The sequence below is a fragment of the Biomphalaria glabrata genome, chromosome 2 (assembly GCF_947242115.1).
Source record: "Biomphalaria glabrata chromosome 2, xgBioGlab47.1, whole genome shotgun sequence".
Taxonomy (NCBI): domain Eukaryota; kingdom Metazoa; phylum Mollusca; class Gastropoda; family Planorbidae; genus Biomphalaria; species Biomphalaria glabrata.
The window spans coordinates 32,527,053-32,539,321 of record NC_074712.1 but is presented as its reverse complement, the minus strand read 5'-3'; the positions used below and the strand labels follow the sequence as shown (position 1 = coordinate 32,539,321).

General features: G+C 30.1%; 3 protein-coding genes across 9 annotated transcripts in view; 2 read left to right on the top strand and 1 right to left on the bottom strand.

The window, feature by feature from the left end:
* Nucleotides 1-5,301, top strand: part of LOC106055142 (golgin subfamily A member 4-like) — a 60,178-nt gene extending 54,877 nt beyond the window's left edge. For all 5 annotated transcript variants that reach the window (XM_056020115.1, XM_056020117.1, XM_056020116.1 and 2 more), the window contains 2 exons: nt 1,202-1,318; nt 3,311-5,301. In XM_056020115.1, the coding sequence (XP_055876090.1) occupies nt 1,202-1,318; nt 3,311-3,435 (242 nt within the window). In that variant the 3' untranslated portion in view covers nt 3,436-5,301. The remainder of the gene's footprint in view (nt 1-1,201; nt 1,319-3,310) is intronic.
* Nucleotides 5,302-6,269: 968 nt separating this feature from the next.
* Nucleotides 6,270-10,125, top strand: LOC106063452 (histone-arginine methyltransferase METTL23-like). Of its 3 annotated transcripts, none has more exons than XM_056020110.1 (5): nt 6,272-6,807; nt 8,035-8,151; nt 8,268-8,505; nt 9,114-9,198; nt 9,436-10,125. In XM_056020110.1, exons 1-5 carry the CDS (start codon nt 6,694-6,696, stop codon nt 9,596-9,598), a joined length of 717 nt encoding a protein of 238 aa, XP_055876085.1. In that variant the 5' UTR covers nt 6,272-6,693; the 3' UTR covers nt 9,599-10,125. The 3 variants fall into 3 exon arrangements, with proteins under 3 accessions (XP_055876086.1, XP_055876085.1, XP_013077269.1); XM_013221815.2 differs by having other exon boundaries at nt 6,275-6,807; nt 8,047-8,151; XM_056020111.1 differs by lacking the exon at nt 9,114-9,198 and having other exon boundaries at nt 6,270-6,807; nt 9,436-9,602.
* Nucleotides 10,126-10,622: 497 nt separating this feature from the next.
* LOC106063453 (protein FAM241B-like) lies at nt 10,623-11,974 on the bottom strand. The gene is made up of 2 exons (XM_013221819.2): nt 11,863-11,974; nt 10,623-11,039 (listed from the first exon to the last, which is right to left on the bottom strand). Exons 1-2 carry the CDS (start codon nt 11,950-11,952, stop codon nt 10,701-10,703), a joined length of 429 nt encoding a protein of 142 aa, XP_013077273.1. The 5' UTR covers nt 11,953-11,974; the 3' UTR covers nt 10,623-10,700.
* Nucleotides 11,975-12,269: the final 295 nt, after the last annotated feature.

Below are 12,269 nucleotides of genomic sequence, written 5' to 3'. Positions count from 1 at the left end.
ACTACAGCAAAATTTCAGTTTGATACTAAGTTATTATTAAGTTATGATTAAACTCTCACATCACTGTCACCCAAGAGATACAGATTAAATCAGATTGCTTGAAATATTTTGTTTACATTTATCTAGTGTTAAAATCATTATGAACATGGTAGACACACACATACATAATGAGAATTATATTTACTTAAAAGAAAAAAAATTATGAATAATCTAGACTTGCCTACCATTATACAAAATCTAACTAACTTACCTATTTATATATTTTACTGCTATACAGTGATACTAGTGACTTAAAGGAAAAAAAAAGAACTTTTGGCTTCTGCAACATAGATCTAAATTCTATGTAATGTTAAAGTATTTGTCAATTTCTAAGTGACAAGGAAAAAGAAAACACCCTAAAGACTGAATTCCTTTCAATGTAATAAAATGTTAAATGTTTCTCTGTACTACAGAAACTTATTATTTATTATATGAGTGTACGAAATAAGCAAGTTTTGAAACACTATTTAAAAGAAATTAATGTTTATCACCATCTGTTAATGCCATCTAGGTATGAGCTTGTGTGTAAAATAATGTGTAAGGGGAACTGAGCCACAATGGCTGCTAATATGAGTTTGTGTGTATCTACTCTGTTATATTAATCATGTTATTATTTAGCTTGATATACTTAACAAAACAGTATTTGAGGCACAAGTGTTCCATGTTGAAGTCCTCAGAACACTTTATGGAACAATCAGTATTACACATCTGAACTTTTTACTTGGCAGGTCTGATTACCAAAACTAAAAACATAAACAGTAATAAATATCAGTTTTCCTCTAATTTGGTCAAATAAATATTTATCATTACTAAAAGTCTGCATGATTGTTATTTTAAGTTATTTTCATCATTTCCTCATTCAATTCAGTTTGACAAAAGAACTAAAACATTTCTTTTTGTACACACATACTAATATTAGTTGCGTAAACTCAACTCTTAGGTTCTTGAGTTTTGGTTAAGCAAAACTTTGGGATCTAAATGGGATATTTTTAAAACTACATTTATAATTATTAAAAAGAACCAATCAGAATTGCTTTGAAAAAACTTAAGTAAATTATTAAAAAAAAAACATCCAAGAAAAGAAATCTAATAAGAATTAATGACCCTAGTTGTTTTTTTTTTGTTGAAAATCTTAATAAATATTTTACTTTTATATTTTTAGCTCCATCGTTTCATCAACGTACTCGTAGCCCTAGTCCAGGAAACACAGCTTCTGTCCGTAAAGAATCAGATCATTCTAGTAGAGATTCTCATCGGCGTAGGCACATCCATCCCAAAGGTAAAATTAAACTGGTTTAGCATTAGCATTCATTAGTCCAATTAAAGTAGTTGCTGCCAGTTTTTGGGCTTGTTTATCAAATTCTGATTTTATTAATAAGCTATTTTAAAATTAGTTTACTGTTTGATAGACATTTGTCACCTTTGTCATTTTCAAAATTCCATTTTTACATTTAAAAGAACTTACAGGATAAATCAAAATGTGATGATGGCCCATAAACAGATTTTCAGACATGCCTACAGTCCCGCATTATGCGGAACCGTCCCGCAAAAGCATCAAAAAGGCTCACATGTTCCGCATTGACGATTTTTTGTTCCGCCAAGTCTAAATTCCGACACAAAAAAAATATTTAAAAATTGCCGATTTTTCATTCTTTATTAATAGTGCGAAATGAAAATACTGAATACAAAATAAAATATATATAGGAATATAGGTCTTTGTTTATTGTTTACATTTCATCTCTTCTCGGACCAGGTGAGTCCTAAATTTACGAAGATATTGTTGAGCTAGATCTAGACATAGATTTAGATCTAGTACTCTAGATCTAGATCTATTCTTAGAATCTAGAAAGTGCTAATAAGCCAAATGTTCTATTCAAATCCCTTTCTTTTCCCGACAATAGCTCTACTAGTCTAGACTAGATCTATTCTAACACTAACTTGACTAACTCAACTGGTTTCTAAAGTTTCTTAGACACTTAGGTTTCTATGACTAATGTCATCTAAGAAAAGGGTTTTTTAAAAAATACGTTACCCGTTATTAAATTAAAGATCTAGATCTAGACGTGATTAATTAACTTAGACACAGTAAGGCTAAGGCCTAAATATGGCTATATATCTACTCTACTTACATAGTTTTAATTAGTATCTAGATTTAGGACTAGCACAACTGTTACTAGATAACTAGATGATACTAAATCTAGATCTAGAAATAGATTTAGAAGGTGATAGATGATAATAGATCTCTAGATTCTAGATTTCTATGTATCATTATGTAATAAATTTAGTTGTCAATAAGTCTCTAGATCTAGACATAAATATTTAGATCTATAATATAATTATTATAATCTGTGTTCTTAGACTTAGAGGACTTATTAGTCTAGGTCTAGACTAGTTGACTCTTAAATTATTTTAGATCTATTCTAGATCTAGAACTAGAGACAACATCTAGAGTGACTAGAGTAAAGCCCTAGAAAAGGATAGATAATCAAGTAGATCTAAAATCTAGAATAATCTAGATCTAGTCATTAGATTTAGTTAGATCTAGTAGTAGTAACAAATAAAAATAAATCTAGACTAGTAACATTTGAGTCTAGTCATTAGAATACATTTTTTTTTAGAATTCATCATATAGGAACTATTGATTTCAAACAAAGGACATAATTATGAATTAAAGGTTTTCTTACTTTTAATTATACTATTTACATCTAATTTATAAGAAGCTAACTAGTATTGTTATTAAAGTAATAATTAATATAATTGAAGTTTTATTTATATTGCGCACTGTATGGCTGACTAACATAAACAGGTTTATGTTCCACATTGGGGCCCAAAATTCCACATTTTCAACCTGAGTGTTCCACATTCTGGGTCTTGGGGGTAGGCATGTCTGGATTTTGAGCTTAGCAAAATCGTGTAGCTATTTCATCTTCTGTAAAATAAAATTCTTATTAACTGATAATTAAGTCAATAGTTAGATAACATTCATATGTATTTCTTAGACAAATATTTGTGAAGATACTAGTTGTAATAAGCAAAAATGAAAATTAACAGTAAATTTCCTTTATAAAAATGTATAGTTGCAATTTGATATGACATGTTATTGTTTGTGGGAAACAAAAAATCACTAGACCAGTTATCTTTGAAATATAAATTAGTTTTAATAATTTGTTGGGTCATCATCACAAATGTAAGTTTTTAACATTTTTTTTTTGTTTATACAATTTATATGCTCACTTTTTATTGAATTCAAGCCTATGTGTTTACATTACAGATTTAAGACGATCAAAGAGCAGCCCTTCACTTCCTTTTGTATTTGATAATAAGGCCATATCTCCTAAGCCGGCCACTCTAGGCTCTACTGCTAAATCCAGAAGATCACGTTCCCCAAAGTCTTAGTAGATAATTGTTAATAAGAAATGCACACCACCGGTGTCACAGTGTATACTTTTGTTTTTAAACTTCAGTATAGAAGAATCTCATAATGCAATAGAAGCTTTTAAGAAATTATTTTTTTTTTAGTTGTGAGGTTTATTTTTATATCTAAGTTTTATTCCATGTTTCTCTATTGTTTTGAAGAATTGTTGTGATGGACACTTAAGATATATTCTTGCTTAAGAATATTAGGGACATACAAGAGATTAATTACTATTTACCTCAAGAGTTGATGTTTAAAAGTTCCTTGATTTCAACTTTAAACTTTTTTTTTTCTAAAAAGAACAATGTTGTACAAAGAAAACTGTAAATGTTCTGTATCCTGTCCAGTCTCATACACAATCATTTATCACTGTCAGACATATCATTGCTTGATATGGTGTTGTTCTAGACATGTATTCAAACTGTACATATATTTGGACTCAACATATCCATTAAAGAGAACTTACTGCTTCTATTGTATTTATTACTACTGCTTTTTTGTTTGTTATGCCATTTATTGCTATTCATTTTTTTAGTGTAACAAAGAGTGTATCTGGTGCAGGCTAGTTGTACCATTGCTAGACATTTTATTGTGAATAATGTAAAAGAAACAATACTTATATTAATATTGACTTAAACTATTTATTTGTGATGTTTGATAATGCTGGTTTGTGTGCAATAGGTCATTTAAGTGTATTCATTGCAGAAACGAAAAATGTTTATTTTATATTTACATTACATTGAACCAAGCATCTGGTTTGTGTAGAACTTAACAAAAAATGTAGATTTTGTTTGTGTTTGGAAATAGACTGTGTATAGAAAGTTCAACTGTCAGGTTTTTTTAGGAAACTACTACTGTCCAGAAAATGTGTTACACATAACATTTTTCAACTTTAGAAACTTTCTATAAAAATTCTCTTTGTAGTATTGGACTATTATTTAAAAATGCAATTTGAAACCAAGAAACTATTGATTTATCCAGTATATAATAATACATTTTATGTTTAGTATTTTTTTTAGCAAAAAAAAAAAACAGAAAAAAAAAACAATCACTATTTGGTAGTTGGACATTTTTTACTGACAAAAAAATGAAAACACTTCAAAAGCTCTAGATAACTGGATCTTTTAATGGTCAAAAAATGAAAACACTTTAAAAGCTCCAGATAACTGGATCTTTTAATGATCAAAAAATGGCATGAAACTTATTTTTTTGTATTTATATTGCTAGGATTGTGAAACAGTTTTGCAATACTAGTTTAGCTAGGCCTGTGACTTGTCTCATTCTTATATAGTCTTTGAACAAATCAAACTCCACAAGACAGAACAAATCTTATTTATGGAAATAAATCCATGGTCTTAGTGGTTGAGATTATAGCCTGTAAGACTTTTGTCTGCAAGTACTTAGATGTCTGGTGTAAGGAATTCAGTCTTTTAGGGTGTTTTCTATTTCCTTGTCACTTAGAAATGCTTTAGCTGTGTATTGGTCTTTTTAATCAAGAGCTTTGGAGAATTTTTTTTGTTTACAATTGCATGTTGAGCTTTGACATTTATCAATATTCCTTGAGATTAAATTGACATGAACAAGCATCTTCACCATTCAAAATGTACATGATATCTTTACTTTCCTAAATTATATTTATGTTTGTTTCCATTTGTAACTTTTGAGTTGTGGTGTGACAAGTATATTGTTTTCTAAACTGAAATAAGTTTGTAAAAAAAAAAAGTTTGCTGTTTATCATCAAGTTTATTATTTTCAAACTTGAAATTAAAATTGATTGCCTAACTAAAGATGTTTTTTAATACTAATTAATAACATTCTAAAATACAATAAATATTATTTAATCTTTACACACATTTTTTGTTTTAGTCTTTAAACAATTGGAATTTATTTATCACTTCATTTTGTTAAAACAGAAAAATAGATTCACTTTTTTTTATTTTCAACTTGTCCAGTGCAGGACAGTATTTACAAAGTCATCACTTCCTATATTTTTAGCATAAGGCAACAACAGATAATCAAATTCTGATGATTCAAATGTTGAAAACAAATGCATGTGATTTCTCTATGGAGCATTTCCTCTTTAAAAGAAATCAAGCAAGTTTGATGTAAATGGACAAATTTAATAAAAACAACCCTTTAAAAATATTTGTTCTCCAGCAGCACATTCCATGGAGAACTATCTAATATTAAAACCTACTTTGTTCATCATAGTTATAAATCATTTTGTACCTTGCAAATAGATACATATGACTACATAACGGTAGCATTATTTTATAGATATAAGAATTTTTAATCCTGTATATAGATCTATGAAAAAAAAAGTTATTACTTTCTAAAGACCAAAACAACTTTTTATAAATTAGACCAAAGAATGACAACTCTTTCCACAATTAAACAGGATATAGAATGTAGCTCTATTCTACATTATTTACTTTATTATATATTATAGACTATGAAACAAAATCCTTCAAACGCTTAATCTAGTCAACGTTTTAAACGAACACTGCCTAACCCAAATATTTTAATGTTAATACAGCTGTGTCGTAAAAGGGAAAAAACGTTATGATTATTTGCAACTTTAAATTATCGGGATGGCCTCCCTTAGCTACATTGAATGTTATCGTTTAATTATGTCTGCATTTGTTGTTATTGCTGATAATATGACAGGACGTGATAGCATTAAGATTTAGATCTAAGTAGTGAGAGCATGGAACTAGATCTAGATCTAGATATATACTTAAGCGATCTCGCGTTACTAGACTAGATCTAGAAGTAGACTAATCTAAGATGATCTAGACTAGTATTTATGTGACTATATAATTATATATAATATAATATTACCAGAAAAATTACTTTTACTGAAGTGTTCTGAAGTTACTACTACTACTAGATTCTAGATCTACTAGCCTAGCCCTAGATATAGTTCCTATCTAGCAGTCTAGATCCGGCAGCTCTAACCAATCGTATCAACTTCATTGATCCACCAAGTAATAGACAGATCTAAATTAGTAAATAGGTCTAGAGTCTAGATCTATATATATCATACTATCTAGACTATTCTAGACTAGATTAAATAATTCTAGATCTAATCTAGAATTCTAGATTTTGTAGGAGTAGACTGAGTTAACTGAGTAGATGTCAAGACTCTCTAGAATATTATAGATCCATCTTGATCTTATCTAGTGAAATGAGTTTGAGTTTTTGGCACATGGAATGATAAAGGATAGTCATAATGATAAATGATGAATGAAATACTTAAATCTAGATCTTCTAGTTTAGATAATTATAAAGAGTTCACTTTTTCCGATTCTTCAAAAAAAGATGAACATCAAGTCACCATTAAAATATTAGAGGTAACCAATGATCCATTCCAGATGGGCAACATCAGTAAAAGTATCAGTATGAGTGTCTATCTATACTGAGCACATAAACTGGGGAATTTATACTTAACTAAAAACAGTACCGGTATTCTTGACTTGTCTTGGGTCACTTTCCTAGTCCTGGCTATAATATACAAATAATAATAAGGCTTAGTTATTTTAGATCTAGTCTAGCATGTCCCTTCAATCCTTTACAAAGTTAACTAAGACACAGTAAGACTAGCACAAAAGTGTAGACTATCTAGATTCAAGATGGACATTTGAGACTTCAAAGTCACAAAGACAAGACAATTAAAAAAAACCCAACTTAATCTAGATCTAAATGACATAATGGAAAACGTAATCAACCAGCATCAGACAAGATTAAACTGTGTCTAGGCGAAATATGTTGCTCCCAAATTGGTCGTACATAGCTTAATCTTTGGACTCAAAGACATGTCATTATTATTATGACTCCTAATTGCCTTAGAAAGTAAGTTCTAATTCGATTTCAAAAGATGGTATCACCCCCCCAGTTTTATGATGTTTATTGACTTGGGTTGATTACATGGCTGCCTGGTCGTGCGGTTTGCGCGCTGGACTGTCGTTCGGATTTATCGACGGTCGAGGGTTCAAACCCTGCCCGCTGCCATCCCCCGTTGTCCTGCAGGAGGTTTGGACTAGGAAGTAAACTATCTTCAACTCTGAAGGAACATCCGAAACATGTAAAACATTTTACAAACATTTTTTACAAACATCACTATATCCTGTATGCTTGAAATAGTGATGTTGAACTCATGTTGATGACCAGCTGGTTAAAAGTCACTTACTATGTATTTGATATGGATGATTAGCGATTGGACTTTTTTTTCAATGGACATTTTGCACTTTATGCACTAATAGGTGGTCTTCCAACTTCATTTGAGTTTTGCTTTTCTGGATTAGTGTTTTTTTGTGTGTTCCCCCCCCCCCTCCCCTTTTTTTTTAAATTCTGAGTGGCTAACTGCCTATCTCCCAAAATATACTGATTCTTTCTGGCATATGCAAGCATAACTAAAATTTCAGGCTTGTTATTTAAACTATCACACCATAGCCATGTACATCCTTTTCCCTGCTGTTACGGAGTGGCACAACTGCATTTATCATTCAAGTATATTCTTTCATTTATTGTATCAATTATAGTATACACAATATTATATGATTATATGTTATATGATTAAGGACATGTTTCAGCTCCCAGGTGCTGATTATGGAACATATATTTGGCCTTGTGCACCAATACTTGCTCAGTATGTGTGGCAGAATAAAGATTTGGTTAGAACACAGAGCATTTTGGAGGTAAGCATATATTTATATATTTTTTTTTTTAATGCTTTTTGTTTATTTTCAAGTTAATAGTTGTTCTCTTAGTTTGTAACAGACAGTTTTTCTCAAAATTAAATTTCTTTCATTAGATTGGAGCTGGTACAGGTTTACCTGGCATTGTAGCAGCCAAGTGTGGAGCCAATGTTATTCTGAGTGATAGCAATACAAAGCCTTTAAGTTTGGACCTGTGTAGAAAAAGTGCTGAACTGAATGGATTGAAGAATGTGACTGTCTGTGGAATCACTTGGGGAGAAGTAACACCAACACTTACACAGCTACCACCTATTGATCTTATTTTGGCTTCAGACTGTTTTTATCATTCAAAAGGTAATATTTAGTCTTCATATATAGAAGGCACTGCAGCTGAATGGTTAAGCACTTGGTTTCTGAACCTGGGGTCCTGGGTTGACTGGTATTTTGAATTGCTGGATTTATATGATCCACCCAACTCTAATGGGTACCTGACTTTTGTCTGGGAAAGTAAAGAAGGTTGGTCATTAACTGATGGCTAAAGAAACAGATGACCTTAACATCATCTACCCTATAGATTGCAAGGTCTGAAAGGGGAACTTTACTTACTATTAACATACATTGTACCGGTATATATTTTTTTTTTTTTTTTAAATATTGATCTATCATAACATAATTAGAAGTTATTTGAATCTTTATGTTTTTTAAAATAGGATCCATGAGTGTTTTTTTTTCTCCCACCCCGGCAAATATCCAGGAACTAAAGGGACCCATAAATACAATACTGAATATTTTGGCAGTTACATATTCCCTTATTAAAAAAAAAAGCAGCAAATTATTAAGTCAAAGTTTGAGACCTGGAGGTCCTGTTTCTTTTACACTCTTTATGTCAGAGACCATGACACTATGTGGTAAAAGGGCAGTGTCATAAATCTTATTTTGCTTTACTTTTTCTTGACTGTTAGATTTTGAAGATGTAATCATGACCATGTCTTTCATTCTGCATCGATGTCCCAATGCAAACGTCTGGTGTGCCTACCAGGAAAGGAGGTACCATGTATATATATATATATATATATATTTTTATTAAATTACCTTATTGGATTCTTTTTAAGTTTATTTACACACTCATGACCTTAGAATTTGAATACACTGCAATCATATTGGTCCAATTATCCAAACAATATTTGTTACAAGCATGTTTCTAATTTTAACTGTATTCTATTGTATTTATAGTGTAAAAGTGAAGGCTAATGACTTTGTCTTCAATTTTGTTTTCTTGCACAGCTCTGAAAGGTCTATAGAATATTTATTGGACAAGTGGTCACTTTATGGACATGAGCTGCCCCTTCCAAGTATGGAGCACTGGACAAGCTCTTATGACAGCCATTTAAAACATATAATAAGAATATACGAAATAAGGATAAAAATGCAAAATAAAGTTTATTGAAATATTTTCTTTATTCTTAATTTTATGTTTAGATATTTATGCTTAGGATAATAACAATATTGAAGACAAATGAATTTGTTCATAAAGTAACAAGTGCAAGTAAAAGAGCAAGATAGAACACATTTTAGTACAATTATGTAACATCATCATGAAAATTAGGAAATTTCTTTTCAACAAATATATTTCGAAACATACTGTAATATTATATGTTTTTAATTACCATACATTTGTACAGTGTAATTTTCATACTATAGGCAGGCTCAGGTCCAATCTCCTTTGTAGAACCATGTGGGGAAGAGGGGCTCTTGGAGGTTTCTAGGCTACCTTTACAGGAAACTTAAGCCCCCTTGATAGGCTACCAATTGGTTTTTACCACTCAGCCACATATCCCACTAAAATATTGTTACATTTCATGCATATACAGATACCCGGTATATTATCTGTAAAATATTTTTTATTAATGTGCAACTAAAAGACAAGTCACAATTTTCAATAATAATAAATAAAATTCACTAAGAAAAAGTTGTCTTTTGCATTCATAACATACAAAGAATGACTTGGCATATGAAAAATGATTAACATTTGTAGAAAAAAAATGATGTGAAATAAAGATATGTTTTAATGTATAAAGTAAACCAAAGATAGGAATGTACACTCTTGTGGGAAATAAGTGGCACAAAAAGAGGATTATTGTTAATGGATGATGTAATGATACATCAACCTTTCACTTCATTGTCACCTTTAAATAGAATCTCATATAAAAAAAAATATACCCTTTTCACTGAGAGGTCAAACATAACCCATCTACAGAAATCATTAAAATTTACACATATACATATTTGCATATACCAGTACCAGTAGTAAAGATAAATGTAAATTGTATTACATACATTTGTTTCATTATGTTGTTTATACACTCTAGTAAAACAGTGACTCACAAATTTGAAGTACTCAGTGTAAAATGTTTTCTACACAAATCCAAAGAACTCCTTAACTTTAGTACTGTATATTTGAGATATTTAAAAAAAAAGTAACTTTTACTATACTCAAATGCACAATATATAACTTAAGTCACTAAATACTAAGAGTATGTATATACATTTTATCTGCCTAATCTATAACCACCACCAGCTCTTCCCCTATTTCTGTTATCTCTGCCTGGATTTTCATTGCTTCCAAAAAAATTGGAAATAAAATCAGGTGCACCATTCTGACTCCAACTGCAAACAGCAAAAAGTAAAGCTCCGAAAATCAACCCAGGAAATCCAAAAAGCAATAGAGCAATTAAAAATCCCACAAGAACTATTGGTTCAATCACTATGTTTCCCATATTCCAGCGAGGTATTCCAAAACCCAATAGTCGTTGATTTAAGATCTGAAATAAACTAACTTGTTGAGGTATGTGATTATCTTGATTTACCCCTGCTGAATGAAAGCCTCCCTGTAAATTAAATAGACAAAATAAAAACATTGTTATGCCATTCAATATTATTTAACCTTTTCTTTTATACAAAATCTACAGCAACTGCCTTATCATTAGCTAAAAAAAGAAAGAAGAAAATGCTAAATATTTATAACCAACCTTAAAAAACAGCCACCAGAAGTTTATACAGATAAATTATTCCCTAATTATTTTATTTTCATTACTTCTCAATTTCTATCAATATCCCCCTCCCCTCTGTCTTAGCTTTGTTAACAAATACTTTTCAGACTACCTATAACTCTTTTTTTTAGAAAGAAGTTATAGCCTTTTAAAATTATTTTAACCCAATCCCATCACTCTAGTAATAAGTTTAAAATTATTTTGATTTTTTTTTTTTTTTTAAAAGGTTTACATAATAATATGATACCTAATTAGTAGACTTTAACTGTGACTATAAAAGCTAAAAATCTATACCACTAATTGAAAACAAGTAGTTACACAAGAAACAGTTTTAGGCCTAGTTCTTTTATAAATATACAAAGTTACTGAGTATCCTGCAATCCCATTATTGACTCAAAATATTTGTTTCAAACAAAAACCTGCTGTTTATTAAAAGAAAGGTTTACCTATCAAATAAGAAAATTAAACTAAGACTGCTATTTAACCTTAGGACAGTATCAGTATTTGTACCAATAGACATCTGTTAAGAAAACATTGCAAAGTACAAACCTTTGATTAGAGGAGGCGTAAGATTTATTACTACAAGAGTAATGCTGTTAAAGCAATCATTTAATCATTATAAAAGATGGTTTTACATCATTTCAATGAGAACTGAAATTACCTGAGTATTGTTCCGTTGTTGAGCCCTATTTTGTGTTACCCTAGGATCATTGTCGGGAACAATATCCCCATTAGCCAAAATTTTAACCATCACAGTTCAGAAATTACGTTTGCTAAAACAATAAAAATATTTTTTTTATTATCAGTCTCAAAGTATTACATTTTTTCAAAGTTCCTGTTTGGGGTTAAAAATCTTTAAGGAAGATAATCATTTTTTAATGTGGCCATTGGTTTATATGGCTTATTACAGAGATTAGGCATTGTACCACATTGTACATTTTTATTATTCCCTTAATTTAAATACAGTATTTTTCCCAAGGATTGAACTATTAGTCTTTAACTTATCTAGAATTAGTCTGAATAGATTTTTAACTTATAGATGAGTTTAAATAATTTCCATCATGTTTA